Below are 25,702 nucleotides of genomic sequence, written 5' to 3' on the forward strand. Positions count from 1 at the left end.
TATGCTGGGGATTCCCACTTATGAATTGATTCTCATCATATGTACCCAATGGGCCTTGTGCATTCTCAATTTATATGTAAAGGGATTCCCACTTATACAACTATTCCTACTAAATGCACCTAATGGTCTTCTGCATTTTCAATTAATATACTACTTATACTAATACCGTATAGTGCAGCATTCTCAATTTATACACTACTTACACTAAACTTTGTGTCCACGGCAACATAAAGAAATATCGAATTCAAAAAATGCTAAATATCAAAACACATCTCAAAGCCTACATACTTTAAACAAGTACCAAATTCAATTGAAATATCATGTCAGTCTGGAGAGTTATGCTCTAGAAATAAAATGTTTATGCATAAACTGATTAACAGACTTAAAATGAGATATCTTAAACAGCTTTGGAATTTTACCCAAGAAAAGAAAAATGTGGATTATGAATGGACGGATTCACAGACTAAGGGCCAAAAACATTGAAAATATTTAAACTAAAGAACTGTAGACAGCAAAAGGTACATCTCACAACTTGTCTAATGTGTGTTCCAGAAGGTACATCTGACCACTATTCTAATATGTGTACCAAGTTGTACAGATATACCTAAAATGGTCTTAAAGTTATGCTCTGGAAACAAACATTTACTGACAGACATGATGGATGGACAGACAAACTAACAAAAATATATTTAACCTGAAGAATTGTTAATAGTGAAGGCGCGTTGGAAACATTGATACGAACATCAAAAGGGATACCATGATGAGTTGGAGAGTTATAGCTCTTCTAACTGATATGTTTATGGACAGATATACAGATGGACACAGCAGTACAGGGGTAAAAATCAAATAAAAAACGAATCTACTGGTATCTGGTTTCATAATAATTCCACAATTTCTTATCTAAACACTGAGATTATCTCTGTTCAGGAGTTAGTCTGGTTAAAAGGGTTGAAAAACTTGACTTTCAATCAAACAAAGATCATACAGCTTTGTAAAAAAAAGTTTAAATTCAGTTCCATTCATTTTTGTCCCAGACATAATTTCAGAGCTTGAGGATATACATATCTTGAGAAGTACATACTAAAAGTAAATAAAAAATAATTCAAGAATGAAGATGAAGACAAAGTCTTACCGCTTATAATGCCACTTTTTCCTGGCATCCCAGCAGCAAAATGAATATGAATCCTATTCATTCGACTCAAGCCCTAGTGCAAGAAAAGAATAATCTTCCAGTCATAAAATATATTACATAATGTATCTGAAAACTTTGTACTGAAATCTTTTTTTTCTCTTATGTTTAAATTTGTGCAAATTTCATGGTTGCTTCTAAACAAAAATTTAAAGACTCAAAAATGATCTCTGAACTTGATGATAATAGGACTCCTTTACTTATTTGAAACATTTTTTATGAATTACAGACAAAGAATGTTACAGTATGCAAACAATGAAAAGTGACATCAACAGATTCACAGTGTTCAATTTGGTTTCTTTATAATAATGAGAATAGAGAGAAAGATGGAAAATATATTAATGGCTACATTGATGACAATGACTATGATGATTACTCACTTGTATGTATGACCAAACTGCAAATAACATAGACAATGATCTATAGTCACATGATGTGCCAGCAGATCAGGGTCATTGTTATTGTTCTTTTGATCAGTCCCCACAAACTGAACAGATTCAGATCTGCCAGCACATTATATGCAGTTGGACTCAAACTTATTAGTAGACATAAATGATAGTTCTATTTGGATTTAACTGTTTTAAGTAGATTAGGAACTTTGACCATTGCATTCCAATCATGGGGTACACAAATTTATCTTTTTAAAAATGTTGAAAAAATCAGAAAACTTGCAATATTCAGTTTAATTACTGGAATCAGAACTTGCTGAAAATAATCTATCTCCTTTGAAAATAATTGTAACTTGTTTAAACACGTATGGTTCTGTTTAATTTTCATGAAAATATGATTTTAAATAGAGACATGCTCATATTTAAAAACCTGAAATTTCCAGAATTAGGTGATTTTCATTATAATATATGTAATACACATTCATATATTTATGTAGATACATCTTTTGATGGTGCTTATACAACATGGCATGTCTAATAAAATACTTGAAATTCAATTTCAGTAATGTAGTCATTCCTATCTACATTTTATTTAACACTATAAAAGGTTAGCCTACACAACAGATTAAGGAATAAGGATTACCTAATAATACCAACAAGATGTAACAGACAATGCAAAGAATAGGCTGAGACAGAAGGTCAGGAAAACATAGACCGACACAAAGGTATATCATATTACACAAACTTTTCTTCTTTTAAAGCACTGTCCCCACCATCAGACTATGCCAAAGTTGGGAGACTTAGAATCACTACTGACAAATGAAATACACTGTACATGTATTGTATTGTTACTATTTTATATATAATAATCCAAAGATTGTAATTTTTTTTTACATGTCAAGCATACCAAATGACATGACTCTGTAATACTGCATTACTTAAGTATAAAACTTAACACTGGACACACATGCACCCCCCCACTATGTTAAGCATTAGCCAAGGCAGACTCAATAATAAAATATACTAAGGATATTTGTATCATTTTTTAAAATTAAATGAGTGAAAATGAGAGGAAAACATCAGGGAAAGACAGCAAAACAATAGGTAAGAATTAAGACATTCATATATGTGCAGAGTCCTACTTCTAAATGAGTTTCTTTCCATCAATCAATCAATGTACAAATTATTTTCAAACATATACATATCTTTATATTCAAACATGTATATGTACTTACACACAATCATACATACATATAGGCATATGTATATATAAACATACATACATGCATGCATATAAACCCCTTACACACACACACACACACACACACACACACACACACACCATTCCAAAAGATTAACTTTGTTCAAATACATTTGTCATCATTCATTAAAACATTTCATTCTGTAATTTACACTGAAAGAATAATCTCAGAAAGAAGTTTACTAAATTTCTGTTTTAAAATAAGACAAAGTATTAGATGATTCATTTCTAAACTACATCCTAAAAATATTGTTACAATATTACATCAATAATAAATTCAGATTATCATCAGGTTACTTTTCTTCCAGCAAACACATTTTTTTGAAAAAGAAATGTAAACGATTACACTTACTCTTGATTCACTCTATGAAACTACTAATAATAAAACAAAATATACAGGATAACACTGAGAATTTAATTACTGAAAACTGTTCTGTTCTGTGTAGGAAATTGTCTGCTGGTAAAATTTTATGAAATGCCATCGCCTTAAATCATCACAGCTTTGCACACTCTGCTACCTTGTATAATAGGAAATATCTGCCTACTTTGTTTTTATTTATGTCAATAAATTCAATATTCCATTTGAACTTGGATGACAGTTCAAAATTATTTTTAGTTGAAAATCCAACTACATCCTTTTCTATTTCTTAAAATAAATAAAACAGGTCAGAATAGGAAGGAATAGTACACATATGCTTCAAAATTTACAAGAAGTCTGTTTCTGATTGTTTTTTACTTGCTTTAGTAACTAATGAAATTCTGAGAGAGAAAAAACTGAAGTTGAAAAGTATTGCAGACTTTTCTCATGCAAGTGATGACATGTTAAAATATAAACCAAAGAGGGATCAAGTTTATCACTTGGATGACGTCTAAGATGTAAATGCACTTAGACATGAAATAGTCAACAAGATACTTTCTGAGAAAAATTTTCAACACCGTTGATCAGACAATATTTTTTGTTTCATATTTTCTGTACTTCCGGCATCTTCACCAATATTTATGGTACATCAACATCATTTGGCATTAAAATGCCAGAATGCCTTCTGTCAAAGTTGGTCAAATTCTGCTGAGCAACTTTTCTCATATAAACTCTAAAGAGTCTTATATTTTAGCAAAGATGGTTACATCTAATGGTGGATTGGCATCACTAGTTGAGATTTCAAAGTCCTTCATGTATTGAGGAGATCTGTTTAATTTGGTACAATTATGTTGATTGGGTTTTCAAGAAAAGTGTTTTCAAGATTGTTCAAGTATCAATGGTAATTTTTATTGATAATAAATTTAAATAACTTAATGTCTTTGTCAAACCGAGTCTAATCCTGTTCAGTGGATTCTAAGAAAATGAGTAGATCATTTTCTATTCTTTTAGTAACAACACCCATATTTGAAGGTGTACTGACATCATAATCTAACTTGAAAGCCCTTCAGTCCAGGATGCTTTCTGTTAAATCAGACTAAATTATGTTGATTAGTTTTTTGAGAAATTGTTGTTTAATGGTTTTTCTATTTTTGGTAATGGTGGCCATATTTGATAGCAGATCAGCATTATCTGTAGGAACATTAAAGCCCTTCAAGTAAGTATAGTTTCTTTGAAACTTGGAAAAATTCTGCAACCCAGTTGTTAAAAGTTAAAGATTTTTCAATTTTTAGTAGTGGCAGCCATATCTAATGATGTATCAGCATCATTTGTACATATTTTAACAACATTCTTTATGCATGATGATTTCTCTCAAATTCTTTTAATTCAGCACTTTTTTAAAACTGGCCATATGTAAATTGGCATCATTTGCATAAAATTGAAAGGTCTTTATGCTACAATGCTGTAAAATTAAGTCAAATTCTGTTAGCATATTTTTTTTTGTTTAAAAAAAGAGCTATTTACAGGTTTTTCTATTTCAGTAATGGTGGCCATATTTTATGGTGGATGAGCATCATATGAACAAATCTGAAAGACTTTTATACAAGCATGCCTTCTGAAAAATATAGTCTAATTTTAGTGAAAAGTTCTTGAGAAGAATGGTTCTTCTATTTCTGGTAATGTCAGCCATGTTAAATGATGGACCAGCAGCAACTAAAAAAATATTGTTGTATTTGTTGCTGTAGGGTTTAAAGCCATTTTTCAGCACACGATAGGCATTACATGGCGGCCAGTATTAATGGTGGAGGAAGAACCCGGGAAAACCCCAGAAAGAACCAGCGACCCACGAGAAGCTACTGGCAAGCTTTCTCACATACCCACTGAAAAAATTTGAAAGACCAGAATGTTCCATGTAAAGTTGTGAAGAAAAATTGTCAAGCTGTTTTTAAGAAAGAATGTAAACAGCAATTAAGAACCAACAATGAACAACAGACGAGAAAGGATCATGACATAAGCTCACTTGACCTTATAACCAGGTGAGTTAAAATCAGTCATACATATCTGAAACTAATGCCAGTTTTAATCACATAAAATATTTATAAGAAACCAAAGGATTTTGTACATATTTATATTATCTAAATGTTTCTGTCGATAATAATGAATATCAAGAGGTTTTGGGTCCACATTTTTTGCTGCACAGTAAATACAACTACTGCATATACATGCTTATAAGTCCAACTGCAAACTGCATAGACCCAGATCTCCAGCCACATAATGTGCTGGAAGATCTAAATCCATGTAGTTTGCTCAGATTAATCAGCAGAACAAACAATATAAACCCTGATCTATCTGCTTTTCAGCTCTTTATACAATATCCGAGTAGGGTCTATGCTGTTTGCAGTTGGACTAAACTTGTAAGTCAGTATATGCAGTATTTCACAAGCATTTCATTCATGTGACAATAATAAATATTTTATTTTAACAGCAACCATTTTATTACATACTGTTCTTTGTATCTGCTCCCATGCCTGATAGTATGTTCCATGTATCACCTTGGGAACTTCAGAGGAGTCATATATAGGGGTCAACTCCAAACCTTCTACCTGTACCAAAAATATACAAATTTGCAATTGTTAAATTTGAAAAATCAACATAGACAAGTGAGAAATTATTGAGCCAATGATCCCCAATACAAAATAGTTTTGCAATGAGCAAAATCAATTTTAATTTTTAAAAGTTATACACATGACCATAATACAATGTATTAGTCAAAAGTGCCACAAACAGGCTTCCAGTACACCTAACACAGTGTACATATGGCCACAAGTGCAGTGAGCTATTGGGAATTCCATCTTAGAAAAGCAAGTTTAATGTGTGAATCTGTGCAGCTGTTGACAATATATCCTGCATGGTGTATAGAGACATGTTTGTTTTAAAATGTAATCAAATAGTTAATTAAATTCATGCTTTCAAAACTCTGCAATGGAAAGTGCACAATGTGCATCTAATAGTGAGTCTCAGGAACACAACTACAGAAGTCTATGTAGTTGGTAACTCATACATACAGGCATGAATGGCGTTTAGGGGTGGCAAGTGGGTCGACTGCCTCAGGCCCCGCTCTTGAGGGGGCCCCGTGCTTCAGGCCTAATGTCATCCTTATGAGTTTGTCAAGCTATATTCTCCAGTAAATTGGAAACGCTGATACAGGCCGCACATAATGCAAGCAAATTATTGTTCTTAATTCGTGTCTTCATGTTATTTGAAAAATGACAATAATAGTCAGTTTATTAGGCCAAAGGCATTGTCGTCATGTTATTATTTCGATTAAAAAACCCGTTGTTCACAAACATGGGATTTTTTAAAATGAATAATGAATAAACTAAATTTGTGCGCCAAATCGTGAAAGATGATCTAGTCTAGACATAATCAGTGTTTGCAGTAGCATACCAATCGAGATACCAATGCTCTGGCCACGCGCAGTCATGGCTGGCCCTAGGCCCCATGTACTCCTAACGCAGCCTCTGCATACAGGAGACTAAAGAACACTATATATGTGTAAGATTACATATTGATCTATACATGTAAGGACTGTCTGGACTTCAGTTATGTAACCATGTGTTTTACAACCTTATTCCTCAATTGCACATGAAATGTACCTGTTATAATCAAGAACGGAGAAAATTTACTCTAGGGAAATCAACTGAGACATAACTAGAAAACACACATAACGAGATTTGGAACTTTCATTAGAGATCTGTCACTAATGTGGAGACAATGGTTAAAGCTGAAAACTGAAAATGTATAAAGGTGTATTTCAGGGGCGAAAAAGGAATATTTAAGTGTATGAAGTTAAAAGGAGTCTTCTGAACAACCAATATTTGACTGATGTGAAAAGCTAGATGAGATAAAAACCATAGATGAAAAAGCCAGGATGAGACCAGGCAGGTTTACTTGGAAAAAACCCACCATTAATGGCATTGGTCACTAAATGGCAATTCTGATACTACTGTGAAACGAAAAACCTAAAATGAGTGTTTGAAATATACTGTTGTGGATGTAATGTTAGAAAGGATATTTTACAGTAAATTATGTTATATGCTAATTATAAACCATACATTCTGAACTAGAGATGGTTTGGGACAACCCAAAAAGGGCATGCAACTCATTCAACCATCATAACAGAGTTACAGACATAAAAATTGGCAGTCAAGTCTGACATATCCTTGTTATGACCTATATCACCATGGTGTCACATTGCCCTCATGGACAGGCAACGGTAAGGGTCTATCTTGTCAACAGCTTTTTGTTCACTTGAGGACATATTGTTGTATTCTAAGGGAATGTTCATATTCAAAGGGAATGATCATATTCTAAGGGTGTAATTAATGAGCAGAGGCATCAAATAAAGGGAACAGTATTTGATAACAGAACAGATGAGCAAAATAAATCAAGTGACTTACACTGCATATGTGAAATGGTAGCATGACTAACGCATAGATCACATTATAAAATGCATTATTATATGCTCGTTTTTTTCCCCATTAACTTTACATTGTCGGAATCGTTCAGTATTCCCCGATACTGAACGTGCGCGACAATACACATATAGCATTCACGTGAATAAAGGAACTACTTTCTATTGTAAACAAACAATGACACAGACACCAGCACTTTTGATTTGTAAACAAATCATATACACTTGTGTAAGAGACTCTTTGCATTGTGGTTATTTAAATTTGTTTCTGAATGAACTACAACATGTTTCATGGACTTTAAACAAACAAAAACAAAAACTTAGCTATTTTGGCACATTCCGCGTTGATACAATGTTACGGATTTAGGCTAGCTACATTATATAAAAGACTGACGATTATGTCCTTACAAATAACATACAAGTGACAAGGAATATACTGTATTCTTTATCTTGGTGATAATAATGGCAAAATAAAATATACTTATAGTTTTACATCCTGAATTTCCTCAAAATGTTTTTTCTTAATTCGGCAAATCCGAATTACATGAGCCATGTCATAGGTTTTCAATCTGGATTACACATTTCGAAAGTGTGCTGTAATTTCGATGATAAGTACAACTGCATCCTCCTTACTGCACTCAAAATGAAATACACATTAAATTCCAAAGCGTCTTTTTAAAAATTGCAATTGAAATACTTCATATTTTCCCACGTTATGATTTCAAACATTCAATGACAGAAACAGAAACACATTTGCAGACGTAAACACGCTTCTCCTGCGCCACTTCAATCTGATGTATTTCAAGTATAATTTGCACAGATGAATCCAGTCTAAAATCACAGACCTTCATCGAATCGAAACAAAATACCAAAATGTATTCACTCAGATCAAATGGAAAAGTCGTTGCAATGCGCATTCATTCACAATATGACTGCAAATTTCAATTTTAACTAGACACGCCATTTTCTTTCGAAAGTTGTGTCGAGCGTGCTTCAGGCCGAAGGTGGTCCTTATGAGTTTGTCAAGCTATATTCTCTGGTAAATTGGAAATGCTGATACAGGCCGCACGTAATGCATGCAACCTTATACCTCAATTGCACATGAAATGTACCTGTTATAATCAAGAACGGCAAAAATTTACTCTAGGGAAAGCAACTGAGAGACATAATTAGAAAACACACATAACGAGATTTGGAACATTCATTAGAGATCTATCACTAATGTGGAGACTATGGTTAAAGCTGGAACTGAAAATGTACAAAGGTTGATTTCAGGGGTGAAAATGGAATATTTTAGTGTATGAAGTTAAAAGGAGTCTTCAGAAGCCTTCTGAACAACTGATATTTGACAGATGTGAATAGCTAGATGAGATAAAAACCATAAATGAACAAGCCAGGACGAGACCAGACAGGTTTCCTTGGAAAAGAACACCATTAATGGCAAAGGTCACTAAATGGCAATTCTGATACTACTGTGAACCGAAAAACCTAAAATGAGTGTTTGAAATATACTGTTGTGGATGTAATATTAGAAAGGATATTTTACAGTAAATTATGTTATTTACAAATTATAAACCATACAGTCTGAACTAGAGATGGTTTGGGACACGCAACTCATTCAACCATCATAACAGAGTTACAGACATAAAAATTGGCAGTCAAGTCTGACATGTCCTTGTTATGACCTATATCACCATGGTGTCACATTGCCCTTATGCACAGGCAACGGTAAGGATCCATCTTGTCAACAGATTTTTGTTCACTTGAGGACATAATGTTGTATTCTAAGGGAATGATCATGATCATATTCTAAGGGTGTAATTAATGAGCAGGGAACAGTATTTGATAACAGAACAGAGAAACAAATCAAGTAACTTACATTACATATTTGTGAAATGACTAACGCATAGATCAGATTATAAAATGTAATACATTATGATGCAAAGCATTGCTAGTGTAAGATGAATCAGTAGCACACAAATTTGTTTATAAAGCTTGTCAACATTAGTTATGATTAATAGCAAGCAGCAAGGAATTACATATATAACTGAAGAGTACTTTTAAATACATATGTAAAGAGCTGAAGCATGTGTGTGCATGAGGATGAAGTGTGTCGAGCAACTAACAAGCAATAAAGACTAAAATACTCATGTGTATCTTGTTATTTCTCATACGTCATTAGTATTATGGTTAGTACTGAGTCATGCAAGCTATTGGTGTTCAATATGTTTTCATATATTCTTTATTCATTAATAAAAGGGGAATAAAAAAAAGAACCTAGTCAGGGTGTAAGGTTCAGTTTCAGGTTTTGGTACAAGAGTGCACCAAGCATGTCTGGTTCACTGCCTCTATGATTTATTACCCATTTTGGTGCAATGGTTTGCTCACAAGTGGAAGACAAAGTTTTATTAAATGAATTTCCCACAAAAAGTGTAAATTCCATAAAAGGAATAAAGTATCAATATAATGTTTGACAATTTACAATAATAAATTATAGGAGCACTGAATATAATCAGTGTTGTTAGATGCAGATGTAGGCTATTCACCTTCTATTTAAATTCCCAAAAGAAAAAAGTCCAAAACAAGTAATTTTACTAAAGTCACAAAATAACACTCTGCTAATGATACTTTATGCAATAAAATTAGTTAGACAACTTAAGTGTTTTTACCATAGCTACATATGACTTCAAGGTCGTTTGAGCCATGGAGTATCAAGACTATAGTGTAATAATTTGTGCGTGTGTGTGTGTGTGTGTGATTTGGATTTTTAATTTAGCTTTAATAATTTTTCAGTGACATCGCTAAGATGTCTGCAGTGTGGCAGTTTATAATGATGTCTAGCACTGGGGCATCATGCCACAGACATGTAGCATGATATCTCACCCAGTCACATTATCCTGACACCAGGCCGACCAGTCCTAACACTAACCTCTTAATGCTCAGTGCCAAGCGAGGCAGCTGTTAGTACCATTTTTGTACAAGTCTTTGGTATGACTCGGCCGGGGCATCAAACACACGACCTCCTGCATCCAAGGCAGGCGCTCTAACCATAGGCCACCGGAGTGGTCATAATATTTCGTACTTCTCACCTTTGACAAAGACGAGATAGTGACATTTTATGTTATTATTATTTACCAATCAGAATTTACCACTTGCAATTATTGGGCAAAAAAGAATTAATGACTGATCAAAATCAAGCATCCAACATTCTATGCTGAGAGTGACATAATCATATAAATAAGAAGACCCAAGAACACGAGACACACTAAAGAATTAATTCTGCAGATTTTCCCATCACTGATTACTAATAAAATCCTAACTATACAAGGCATTATACACCAAAGAAGTAAATAGTCAAGATATGATTTCTCCCAGATTACCAGAAAGTCCAGCTGTAAAGAAATCGGTGAGAAGCCTGTTAATGTCCTGCAATAAACTTGACCTTACAATGCTTTTAAAGGCTGCTGTCTCAGTACATTAAAATCACTATTTACAAAGCTGAACTAAACAGGATGATGATACAGTTGATTGCTTTTGTCAACACCCTAGGCCTGAGCCTGAAAATGAATATGAGTGCATGAAATTGGTTTACTCTTCCTTGACATGCAAATATAACAAATCTGCACAGAGCCAGATCAATATTACATCAATGTATATATGCATCAGTCAAATTGAGGCTTGTCCGTTTTGATGGAAAGCCAAACATGCCATATCCATTTTCAACTTCAGCTCATGTATATAACTGTGGAGCCAGCTGATATTTTTAACTGGTTGTAACTTTCTGCTGGCTTTTGGCACCTGGAAAATCCTGGAATAAAAGGCTGTAAAGTATGTTCTGAATATTCTACCACCCTCCTGGAAGGTAAATAGCAGATCTCATTCTGTCAAATTTATGCCTTCTTGTGATTGGTGGGAATGGGAAAATAAAAAAAAAAGCGGTTTCAAAAAAAATTCCAAGCCCCTTTACACAATCTGGATCACAGATTAATTTTGTGCAGAACAAAAGGCCAATACATGCCTTCTAAAAATGAAGGAGTCTGATGCCTATGGCAGGTTGTCAGTGGGTGTTTGATGTGGTGATTCACTGGTGATTGTTGGAAAGCTTGGGGAAGGATAAATTTGTTTTCCAGTCCTCTTTATTAGATTGATTCCAAAACTGAAGGTGCTCACATAAGTTTTACTTTAGACCAAACTGTTGAAAAGTAGGTTCCATCTTCTTTCTTTCTGTCCATGATCATCTCTCCATTGTAGCTGAGACTAATATGGGCATAAAACTGGACGAGGGGTTAACGACAACTGGAGAGCCAACTCTTGCACTAGCTGCTTCTGCACATCCTTGACAAATGTCAAATAGTGGACCAATAAGGCAATGAGCACAAAGCCAGTGAGTAATGCTGCATAAGTGAGGATGAGTGGTGAAGGGCACTTCATCTTGCCAAGTCTAGATTACATGAAGCCATCTGGGCACAGGCAATGAAGAAATGTTAATCTCCTTGTATATTCATTCAGACCAAAAAACACTAAGGCTTAATCAAGACAGGCAAGTTCATCACATGCCTGGATGTTGCATGAAAAACAGGGTGATCAACACTGTAGAAATGTAGGACTATCATATTAAGTATCTATGCTCAGAACATCCACAAGCCATGGTTGGTACAAAAAATATCTGAACCAAATTTATGAACTTTTCAGGGGCCTTAGATGGAATTTTTAAAATACTGCCAAGGGCTTGTTTAATAAATTTACCCACTTTAAAGTCAAATTTGAAAACGTATTTTACTGTGTTAGGTTGCAAACATTTTCTAAATGATAAAATAAGGTTTGAAAAGTTCAAGTCTTGAAACATAAAAATTAACATGTATACAATAATGGCACTGTCAAAAGAAGTTATAGTCAGTGTAAGTTTCCTTTCTAAAATCATTGTATTCTACTTTTCCAAGCTCTATTCAATATGTACATTTTACTTACACTCAAGTTTTTTGATTGAGAAGAAATTTCTTGTTGTAATTTCATCAGATTTATTTCAGTATTAAAGAATGTATGGTATATACTTCTTTATCAGTTGAGTCTGACTGCAAACTGAACAGACCCAGATCTGCTGTCCCACAATGTGCAGGCAGATCTGGATCTATGATTGTTAGGAGTAATCAGTCGAACAAACCATGAAATACTGACACATTATGCAACTGCAAGGCAGGATCCATGTTGTCTGCAGCTGGACTGAACTTTAGGAATATTTCGTGATTGATTTTCTTACATGACTCAAGGAACTGCTGCCTTTTAACCCTAAAATAAACTTTGCCCATCTATATGAATCAGTGTTACAATCATACAGAGAGACTCATACAAACTTGGAGCCGATTACTTATTTGTATCACTTTAAGACTGCTCAAAGACCAATGAGTTTCTTTAACCCTTTACCTCATGCAAGCGCCTTTAGATGCCTCTACTCCATTCGCATGGAAGTGCCTTTTGACACCTGCTGTAAACATCAGCCATTTTAAGCGGGTTTTCATAGTGTCACATTCAGGGAAAACCCCCTAGTAGATACTACAGTCATTTCTGCGAATGACCATTATGTCAGATCACATGGTCAATGTTTATGCTCTGGTTGAAATCTACTATTTAAAGTAACTGGGTCATATTCTCCACTCTCCAAGATGGAGGTTGCAGATTTCATTCAGTACTTATGTAGGCAGCAATTAGTTTTTATAAATTATCAATTCAGATGACTTAGTGATGTAGACGCGGACAAAAAACTTGTAAATTTCGAGTATGAGAAAAGGGCAGCTATGGTTGGTCACACGGCTTCACTGACTTCACAGTGAACGCGTTCTCTCAAGATTTTAAAGCACATAAAAAATTCTTCCGTGAAAAATAATTACACAGCTATAACAATTGGACTTTACTCTTAAATTTTTCCACACAAAATAGATGTGTACCAGAAATGTAAAATGGTTAAAATTGCTGTTAAACGTAACATACACTACATTGCTTAACAGTTAACAGGCAGGCCTATGCATATTAAGTCGAATAGGTAACAGGGGTTCTATTTATAGCACACTGCACTGGGTAACTTTGCTCTATGAGGTAAATGGTTAATGATAAACAAATACCAAAATTGCCACAATCCTTGTCTTGCCATTTCATCATAAATTCTAACTAGAGGTGAAAATTGATATTCATAAAGACTGCCCTTTAGTTTATATCTTTACAGAAAAAAGAAACCAAATAAGAATCTATGTATCATTGCAATTCAAGCAAAATTCCAAAGGAATTCCAAGTGAAGAAGCTCAATATCTCAATGTATCACTTCAATTCAGGAGAAAGTGAATATCTGTTTTCTCAGCAGTAATCAGTCACAAATCCCTTTAAAATACACCTTTAATATGTTTTTTCTGTTATCTTGGATTTTTTTATATGAATGTGAAGTCAGTAGAGATGGCAGACATACTCAACTTAGATATGATGGGCCAGATTTATTTTTAATCAATCATCTGAAAATATTACTGTAGGTATTAATGATGGTGATAATCATTTAATCCTAACAGCAAAGTGTGATGTTCACAGGTGTAGATTTGGAACGCTTTGGTCACCAAACTATTATCAATATTATATAAATACTGAACAAAAATATAGTAAATGGCACATTATACACCTGTTTAATAGTCCTCTATGTAGGCTGACTTTGGAGATTACTGACCAATGAATCTAAACGACCTCAACCTTTGATCAACATATGCTCTCTTGAAAGAAATTTAATTTGCTGAAACAATTATTATCTTTTCTGACTTACCAGGAACATGTCCTCTACCCGTTATGTCTATAATTGATAGGTTTCCTACTATACTGCATGCAAACCAAGCACAAAGATCAGTCAAGGAACTGACTCTAGAATAAAAGCTATTCTGCAAAAGCAATTTTTCTTTCAGCCACAATGGCACAGAGATCAGAGAAACAAAACGACCACCAGTCACAGACACCATCAGGATATAGACACCTGCATTTTCCTGGCCACACTGCTAGATACCCCCATTATGAACCACAACAGTGCACCTAAGGCTGCAATCGGACAACCAGTGTTGAGTGGAGGTGGCAATTGGAAAGACTGATAAGACTATGGCTACAAATGGTGGAACAGGACCTCAGGGAGATCAATCTCATACTGCACTTTGGATGGCAAAAGGCACAAGATCACATCTACTGGTGCTGACTTGTATCTACAGCAATGTTGTCTCTACTAATAATGATGATGACCATCATCATGATGACGATGACAGGGGCATTGACTCTGACCTTATCATCTCAATCAATGTACCACTTTCATACCTTAAGTGAAAATCTTCCACAAACATTGGTCAAGGTATGTGGTCTATAACTAAACTATTTTGCACAAATGAATCATCACCTAGTCAGAGAACTTGATAATTAACTCTTTGACTCCAAAATCAACAGGCTTCTTTCTTTTTCCCCAGTGCAAGCCATCCACAACCTTAATCTGTAGAATGACTTCTGACATTCAGACCTCAGTATTTATGTTTCCTTATAATCCTAAGTGCAAGTGTTATGTAAATCTATGCGTGTTAATTTTCATGATTATGGACTGTAAAGGTCATTTAGTAAATAACTTCTTCAATACTAATTTTCTTTACGATTGTGGGTTTGTACTTTAAGATGAGGTCATTTTAGTAAACACATTCCATACTTTCAAGATAACCATCCATACTTTTATTGAAGTAAATACGATGATGTACTCTGAGTTCAGGGTTTTCTTGAAAAACCATTATGATCTCATTAGTTACTGGCTAGCTTCTAAAGTACTTGACTTTGTTAAAAGAGTAGAAATGATCTAGAATGAATATCTTACTCTTGTCTGTTTTTGTATTATATCTTAGTATTTATATAAGGGATAAATAACTGAGAATTAGTTATTCTTAGCATAAACATCAGTCTTAGAGGAGTAACTTATTTGTGATCATTTGCGAGGAAATATTTAAATTATTCTTTGCAGTTACAAAGTGCTCAGACTTTAATAATAAGCTGTTCTGGAATTACTGTGAATTTAATTAAAGATATTTGGGATTATATCTTTGTGACACATCAACACAACAGATTCTACTTCATTCGGAATACCACTTGAACTCATTTGGGTTGCTCGATACTTTTGGACTCGTGATCGAACTTTAGGACTATTTAGGATTTCATTCACAATACTGTAAGTTATTTTTTTTATTTCTCACTTTTGTATTTTAGGGAAAAAATATTGTATTTCAATTTCACAAAACTTGGTTTTTGCTATTCAAAGTTACTTAGTTCAAGACCATAAAGTCAGACACATGCCATTCACTAATTGGTGTCAAGGAACCTATTCTAGAACAAAATTCAATTTGAAAATATCAAAATACCTATAATGGACATGATCTTTGACTGTCTGGCCCCAAGGGGGCGCTCACCAGTTATTATGTACTTTTGAGAGAGTGACGTATGTAAGGTGAAGCTGTTTGCATTTAAAACATGCACAATGGAGAGAATGGTGGCATACCTCTATGCTACATTAATGTAACGTGGATGATATTTCTTTGGATATTGTACTTGTGGAAATTGTACATGATTTAAACACACTGCTAACTAAAATGAATGCTCCCTTGTGCTAAAAAATCAGCCTGAATTTGTCTAAAGTACACTATCCATAGCAGCTATTAAAATAGGGAAAAAGAATTTTGCCAGACTAGATAATACCAGCTTCTGAAAGGGCAATGAATGAATTACCAAAATATATAAAATGTAAAAAAAGTTATCGGCTCTTTTTTATACAATTTACCTCTGAAGTTCAGGAAGTGAAAATAACCAAGTGGAGCTAGCACTTTTTTGAAAGGTGCACATCTGGAGTAAGACCAAGCTGTATACTCTATAACCCATTTTACACCCATCTATCATATATCAAATAAAGGGAATTAAAGGTTCTTTGAATTATACCCAAGATATACAAGGTCTTTTTTTAAAAAGCCAGTATAACCAGTGAGGAAAGCAGGGGAAATTCTTTTTCTTTAAAATCCTAACCCTATGCAAAATACGAAACTGTAGAGTGCCAACCAAAACAAATTGGCCTGTTCATGGCTTAAATGCAAGCTCTCCACAAAGTAGGACCAAGGTACATGGTCTAGAACTGAAGTTATTATGAAAAGGACATGTATCTTCTTTCTGTCATAGTGACCATGGTCTTTCCTTAACCAAATGCAAGCCAATTTGGTCCTGGTCTGTGATGTAGATGCTACTGTGCAGAAACCATTTTCCTTTATAGTCACAGTGACCTTGACTTATGACCTCAAACTCAATAGGCTTTTTCCTTGCTCAAAGTGAAAGCCAATCTGCAAAGTTTTGTCCAAGTATGTAATGCAGAACTATTGTTATTCTGTAGAGTCCACATTTATTCTTTAGTCACAATTACCTTGACTTTTGCCTTCTTGATCCTGATACTAAAAGCCGCCTTTTTTTATCCCAAATCATCTAGAAAGTCTGGTAACTTCTGATTGTAGAGAATTTGTTTGTGTGTGTGTGTGCAAGCCATTTTCATTTATGCCCTAATATCAAAGGGATCTTTCATACTCTGTGTGCAACCTGTCCACATGGTCTGGTAACTGTAGATAGTTGACAACAGTTATTATGCAGAGACTAAATTGGTAAAAGACAATCTGATAGATCCCAAGTAGACAAATGGGCAGATAACATAACATAATATGTTTCATCTTATGATTGTGTGTACATTAAAATAGCTACTTCAAAATGAAAAATTACACAGGTTTTAAGGCAAATAGTCTGCTATTCTATAGCTTGTATGACTTGTAAGCTTTCAAAATGCATGATGTATTTATTATTTCCTATTCATGCATTAATCTTACTGAACTAAATGTACTATTTTTCTGTCTGTGCTTCAATTTAATGTTATGATATTCAAATGAAATTAAAGAATTTAACATTAAAAGCTTGCAATAAAAAGTAATCACTGACTTACATTAATTTTGATGCCGATTTGAATGAAAGTAGTGAGGCTATGGAAAAGAAAAGCCATTTGTCTTCACTTAGTGACCATAACCTTCCACCTTTGTCCTTGAAATTTCTATTTTTCTGTGTATTATTAAGGACAGCCAAGCTCTGCCAATCCAGGATCTCACACATTTTACCCAGAAAAAATATCATTTGTAATAATAATAAAATTAATAATAATAATAATTCTGTGTTTGTAAAATATGTATATCCCATATTTCTCTGATTTGAACTCCACCCTGAAGTATGAGCCTCTTAGGTAGGTGCCCAAGTGCCCCAATGAAAAATATCAGTTGGGTATGTGCATTATTTTGTCCTTTCATTCCCAGCAAGTATGATCATAGTCATTATATAGGTATGACAATAGTATTCAAGCTATGGATCAGAGACTTAGACCCTTGTGGATTTAGAATGAACTTGCATCATCTGCATGTATATTTCTGCCTCTCCAGGTGTATACATCTCTCCCTTAATAACCAGAGCAGAACAGGGTCCAAAAACAAAGACCGCACTATAAACAAGGGTGCGAGTTATTGAGGGACTTCCATAACAATATGAAATGATACCATCCATGCCAGACATTGGGAGTGAACTTGTCTGTTTAAAGGCTAAATATTCATTTTAAAATCATGTTGAGAATAATTGTCAATAAACGCTTTTTCTAAAAAAATGTTATTCATTGTTATGTAAAACTGACCTTTTTTTCAAGATGTCCAACTGCTATGAGATTATTAACATTATTCCAACTGGTTTCAACAACCTTCACAAAACAATGTATATTATATCACTGCTTTATGTTGTTTCGAGTAGTCTGGTTCCTGATCCCTGATCTGTCTGCTTCCCGCTTTGCTCTCTACTCTTGTGGAATGCAAAGCAAGTAGCATAGTGAGCTGGGAACCAGAAAAGTTACTGATTCAAATTCACAATCAAACAAGATTCCTTTTATATAAAAAATCCAGAACATTTGGTTCATGAAACAGCCATCATCATCAAAAGTCAATTTTTTTATTGTTATAGAATAAAATATTGATGCCATAATTTCATTGCAAGTAATAGTGAAACTTCTCATCCATGTGGAAATCTCCAAGTGCCGATTCAGGAATTACAAATTAACTACAAACTCTGAAACTAGCATTTCAATAATAAAACGTATCTGTGAAACAGAAGTTTATATCATCAATTATTCATTTTACTTGGTTGTCTTGCTAACATTAATCACATTTTTGAAAAAAGTATGCTAATTTAAGGTTATTTAATCATATTATGTTCAGTAACATTTTTTTAATAGTGTTGCATTGATCACTTGAAATGAGCTGATCCGACACTAGACTGAGGCCTCTAGGTCTTATGCAAGTTGGATTTGCATGCCTTTTAACTTTTCAATTAGTCCACCCCTTTATTTGATATAAAAGATGTAATTAATGTCGTAATACATGGAGATCAGCTTTTAATTCATTGGAATAAAACAACAAATACTTATGTAAATCAGGTATAAAAACACCATTGGCATTTAATTAGGTTCTTACAGAAACTCTCATGGACATAACTGATATGGCAGATTGACATATTTCACATTTTAATACAACAGGCACATTGCATTGATGATCATTACACTTAAACTGAGCTAAAAGATATAACTAAAATACGCATATCATTTGATAAAAAACTTATTTAATTGGTACTTATTTGTTAAAGTGCTGCTGTGAAGAGACAGTAGTGACAATTTCATTGATAAAAATTTTGTTGCATACTGTTATTTATGGTGTACCAAGAATGTTGTTTGGAAAGAAATTATAACAAAATACATGTCTTCTTATTAAATGTTGATTCAAATTTCGAGGTCATATTAACTGTTTTCGACAACAAAATGAGCAATAGACCCAATTTTCAGTTACCAATTTTGATCACGATTTTCTTCATGTTCAACATATAAGGGTAAAACTTTTGGTACTTTCTAGTTAAAAAAATGGGATCCACGACTGACCCAGCTAGTGATAAAAATTCCAAGTGTTGTCAGTCTACACCTATGTGACTATCATTGACTAAAGTTTCAAGTGTCTAGGTTTAACGATGTACAAGGAATTCACGAACAATACACACATACGACAATGTGTCATGGACAAACTCTTTGGCAACATCCCCATGCTTCTTTGAAACAACTACAACAATGACAACAACAATAACAATGATGATGGTGATGATGATGATGATAAATTCTTATAATTATTATTATTATTATAGGGGCAAACTGTATGTCCTGCAGGCATTCTATTAGTGTGAATCAGTGAAATGTTTATAGAGTTGGTCCTCAGAAACTTTATGTTTCAGTGTCTTGTGGTTACACTTACTGCTGTGGAATGACCCTGATTGGCTCTAATCATCAATCTGCCCGATGCATCTTCTTGAAGAGCGAACCGCTGCTTGTTATTTGTTCTCACCACCTCACATATCTGCTCAGCAGTGAAGTTCCACAGAGGCTTGTGGTACCACAGTATTTCATCCACATATAGAAAACCACCTACAATTGAAAGGGCTATACATCAGTGATAAAGAAAACACAATGTAATACTAAATACAGTTTCACAGATGTAGTGAAATTTGTATGCAAATTAAGCAAGACAACTTAAACATATAGCAATTTATTTCCATTTAATAGGAATATAGTTACTGTGTGTACTCACTTCTAAGTCAAGTCCTACTGCAAACTGCACAGATCTACCTCTGCCATCACATAATGCACTGGCAGATCAAGATGTATGTTGTTTGTTTTACTCATTACTGCTAACAAACTGTATAAACCCAGATCTGCATGTGCATTATGTGACTGCAGATATAGGTCAATGCAGCTTGTAAAGGGATGGTAGCCATAAGAAGCATACCTCCCTCTTTTTGGTCTAAACTTGTAAAACAAAATCATTTTCCGAGTGCACAATAATTTTGACATGCCACATGGGCACTAGAAGCTAACACATTGAACATCACAATTTTCTTGGAACTTCTCACTGTCATTTCTGCTGAATCACTACCACTTACCAATGGAGCAAATTGGTTTCAAAAATGAATCTCACGTGTTATTCAGTGCAACCATATTGGGAGAGACAATGCACCTCCGAAGTGGAAAGCTCCCAGCACAGAAAAAATGATCTAACTCTTCTAGTATTCACATACACATGTTGGGTACATTGTTTATATCATTCATGTACACTTATTATGATGAGCTTAAACCTCATGAAAATTTACCCAAATAATAATTTCTTAAGCACATAGTGAAGATATTGCACCTAATAAGGTATCTAACAAATTTAAAATGTGTCAAAAGCATAATTTTACCCCTACAAATCTTGAGACAATAAAATTGGTTTGAACCCAGAATAAAAATGTCATACAAGCACTTACTCTGACATCATATGACACAATTACCAATTAGTCATGAAGTGATACTAAATTTGCAGACATAAAAATTCTGAAATGGGTCAAAGCAATGCTGTTTTTGTTTTTTTTTGTTGTTTTGGAGTTTAATGCTATTCCTCAGTGAAAGATGGGTTATACATGGTGACCAGTATAATTCTTGGAGGAAGAACCCTGAAAAACCCAGGTAAGAACCACCGACCCCGAGGAAGCCACTGGGAAGCTTTCTCACATACCCACATTTGCCGAGACCAAGACTCAAACCCACACACACAGGTGAGATGTCTGTGATAAGTAAAGGTGAGCACTTTAGACCACTTGGCAGCAATGTAATTTAAAAACATCATGTGGTAAGATGTATACTAATAGTAAACAGTAATAATATTATGGCACAAATAGACTGCATTAACTGAGTTTGGCAAAGAATTAACATTATATTATTCATTCTCTTAGAAACATGTTGAAGTGTTTGTCCAATGAATAATCACTGCTTTCACATAAAAAATTATAGAGATCCTGAGTTCTCCCTTAATGTTTCAATACATTCTAATACAAATAATCACTCTTTAGAAAATTTTTCTTTCATGTCAATCAATATTGTGCATGGAGAGGTGAATAGACCTATAAAGGAATGTTATTTGATATATAGGTTCGAGACTATGTATCCTAATGGCCTTAATACGAAGGCAGTTATAGAAAACTATAAAATTTTAATAAAAGAATTGATATGTTGTATATCCTTTATAAAAATATAATTATATTTATGACTGTTTGTCTCTATTTTATTCTATTATTTTACTGATTCAGGTTTCATTAGAGCCTCATGTATCTTTTTCGATCCTGGATATAAAATTGTTATGATGATTCAAATCATTTATGACATTACATCAACGAAATAATTGTGATTTAAAAATATAAAGACATCATCCATTTTTTTCCAAAACATTTTGTGTCTGAAAAAATCATACAGTAAATGCAAAACTAGTTGCACAGAATTATCAGTGTTTGTGTTTTTTTAAAAATCTCAGTTACTATTTAAAGAGTGCACAAAATTAACAACATTTCTTCTATGATAAACCCACTGGCCCCACCTTGTACATACCTAGTTTGTACAGCTGCAGACAATGATAATAATAATAATAATAATAATGAGGATTTTGTAATTAGCACCTAATCTTTCGAAGCTCTAAGCAATTTACAACATTAGACAACACTTAAAATATAAAAAACATATATAATGATAAGATTACAAAAAACAAACATCATGAAATTAGAAAACATAAAACATGCTGAAAATATTGAAGGTTAGAAACATTATTAGGTCTTTAAGATTTTCTTGTAGTCGAAATAAGTGAGTTTTAAGAGCACTCTTAAATGAAATCACTGTCTCTTTGTATCTAAGTTCAGTGGGCAATTCATTCCACGTTGCTGGGCCCTGGTATGCAAAAGAACATTGTCCATATGACTATGTTTTCATAGAGGGAATAATGTGCATACGATTGTCAGAAGAGGAGCATAAATATCTTGCTGGTGTGTACACATGGGTGAGGTCGGATATGTATGTTGGTCTCGAGTCCATCAGTGAAACGTAGCACAGAGAACAAATTTTGAATGACTTTTTGAAGGAGTTTACAAGGAATTCCAAAAGGTGCATTTTTAAAGCAAAATTGAACTTTTACCCTAGTGTGATTTTGTTCATCACTGGATAAATATGTTCAAAAGTAAAAGAAACAAAAACACATGACTAATTACACATAGCATGCTACTGCAGCAAAGGGATGCTACTCCATCTGGAAACTACCCATGCTGTAAGTTGCATGATCCACCCAATTTTATCCCATTTACGTACCATTTTTGAACAAAATATGTAAAAAGTCCGGAATTAAAAAGTGAACATTTAAAAAATAAAACCAACTGTTTAAAAAGTCAAGAAGATCAAGGAAACCAGTCAAATTCAAGCTATTTCCAGCTATATGGACCTTGTAGTAATTCTTTTTGAAAATTTAGGGGTGGGCATATTATTGGACAAGTTTTCTTAAATAAAATCATTTTCAAAACATATGTACAAGTGAAGAATGACCTTATTAAACTTGGGATCATCATGAGAAAATTATTGTACATGACATTAGAATTTATGATATATGCTTATATTGGAAAATGAACTCTGTTATGTCTCCACAGCTTGCTGTAGTCCTTAAATCCACTGATTCTAAGCAGCTTATTAGCACAGTTGTGTAACAACCACTCAATGCAAAGAAATTTGGCAGGCAAATGTGCATGCACATGTAGATCACCTGATTACTGTTTCAGATCCTTACTACACTTTAAATACTTAAAATGTTTTGAAATTTGTGGACATTTCAAAATAAAATAAAAACTTTGCATTATTAAGCAAAAACCACTTGATGTAGATGTATAAAATTATGATTAATATATCTGTATGCCATGCATACATAAATGACCCTTAGAGTAATTATAAGAAATTGTAATGGTTTTCAACATTTTGGACTTTTTGGGTCTCTAGCAGGTTAAAAAAAAATGTTTCAACCAGCTGATTACAAGGTATTGTTTTAATATATATACAATGCTCTCTAGCTATCATACACCCAGATAACATGTAGACCAGTTTATCATGCGAAGGCAGGTGTGGATTCCACTATTTCCTATAAAAAATACCCCACCCCACCACCAATGACCCATTTATTGAACATGAATAAAATTGTGAAATATTTGTTTGAATGAAACCTTGATATATCACCTGTTTTTTATTTGAAAATGGCCATCATAGTCTGGAAATTTCAATCAACATCATTAAATTATCAACTTTTATTAAGAAGTCAGGTATTTGTTAAATTTTCAATCAATAAAAAAATTCACAATACATGGTAAATAACTATATGACGAAATGTTGGTCAATAAAAATGTTGGTAATGCATACTCATGGCAACACTATAAGAAGTAAATACCAATTAAATAAGTTTTGTCATACTAAATTCATCTTTTAGTTTAATTGTCTAATTCAGTTTGCCAATCAACCATTTGAGCTTTGACCACAAACATTTACATGAGTTACTAATTAAGTACCAATTGTGCTTTCATCTCTTATTTGTGGAAGTGTTTCTTACATTTTTACAATCAGTTAAAAGTTTAACTGCTTTGCAATATCACATTTATTACATATTTATGTATCAAATCAAGTGCATAGTGGAAAATAAAAAAAGGTAAAAGGCATGTAAATTCTATCTGTACAAGAGATAATGGTCATAGTTGATTTTGAATTCTTGGATGCACAACATATATATGACAAAGGGGTGAATACTTTGTGGCACATTATATCTCTGCATCATTGGATTACCAAGATTAGCCATAGTTATTATTGCCAACAAAAAAAAATAAAGTTTGGGATAAAACAATAAATCCAGCATTTGTTTAATTATTGGAATTTCTTTAAAAATTTTAAATAACAGTACAGAAAAAAGTCACATTACTCAAAGATTTTAATTTGGATTTTTATGATGGTTTTTATGTCAAGTGGCGAATTTCTCCATTAAATAAAGGTAAATTGAAACTTTAAAGCTCTGCAGGTCAAAACATGTCCATTCTAGTTTTAAGCTGCTTATAGTTTCCAAGGTCACTGATGAGAAAATCTGTTATTTGTGACTGAGTGACTTATTCAAGTGGAGATAAATATTAGAATGATTGATATTTGAGTTACCAAAGTTTTACAGTATACAACATTCTGCACAATGTTGTGTCTCTGGGAAAGCAATCCTATGATTACATAGGTAACACAGGAACTCCTAGTATATCTGGATATGATTATTATACATGTAATTTTATACCAAAGTTTCAGGTGAGTACAACTAGTGGTGTTGAACATATGTAACTTTCAAAAACTGTAACATATCACCTTAACATTGCTAACACCAGTGTTGTTGCTAGAACATGTTGCTGTCTTGCCATTCACATGCAACATCATCAGTGCTCAAAAAATCTTACAACCAGGTACCAGGGGTCCCATTAATTTCAGATCGGGCCTGTCCTGTATTCTAAGTGAGGTGCCCATTGGGCTTGTCTAAAACACTTCTAAGTGTGCTTGAGATAACATTGATCATGCTGATGAAATGCAGAAATGTATTTTAAAGATGCTGACATACCAGCCATAACACAGCGCAATCTGATTAAAATCAAATCACCACTGTCCTACGTGAAAAGTGGAGATCTGATTTTAATCAAATTGTAACACAGTGTCAAGCTAAAAACATGATTTTGTACTCTCTAACTCCCTGCCACAGTAATGTAAACCCCCCCCACAATTTTCATTAATCTTCGAAAAATACCCCCCAAAAATTGAAAAAATGCAAAAACACTTTCAGAATATGCCTGTTACATGTAGCATGTATAAACGGTAAACAGTCAAAGACTGGAGCTAATGTAAAACTACCCTTTGAGCAGTTAAACAGCTGCAATTAAAAGGCAAAGAAGTCAGGTATAAACCATTTCTCATTTACTTAATTGCCTGACAACAGCTAGTGAGACGTGTTTGAAGACTGAAGTGGATGAGCCCATTATGTTAATT

General features: G+C 33.7%; 1 protein-coding gene across 2 annotated transcripts in view; it reads right to left on the minus strand.

Moving 5' to 3' along the window:
• LOC149808370 (uncharacterized) overlaps nt 1-25,702 on the minus strand; it is a 71,415-nt gene that overhangs the window by 17,410 nt on the left and 28,303 nt on the right. For both annotated transcript variants that reach the window (XM_089976290.1, XM_089976298.1), the window contains exons 4-6: nt 20,064-20,233; nt 5,702-5,800; nt 1,133-1,205 (exon numbers count right to left, since the gene is read on the minus strand). In XM_089976290.1, the coding sequence (XP_089832416.1) occupies nt 1,133-1,205; nt 5,702-5,800; nt 20,064-20,233 (342 nt within the window). The remainder of the gene's footprint in view (nt 1-1,132; nt 1,206-5,701; nt 5,801-20,063; nt 20,234-25,702) is intronic.

The sequence above is a fragment of the Sinohyriopsis cumingii genome, chromosome 1 (assembly GCF_028554795.1).
Source record: "Sinohyriopsis cumingii isolate HCF-2022 chromosome 1, ASM2855479v2, whole genome shotgun sequence".
Taxonomy (NCBI): domain Eukaryota; kingdom Metazoa; phylum Mollusca; class Bivalvia; order Unionida; family Unionidae; genus Sinohyriopsis; species Sinohyriopsis cumingii.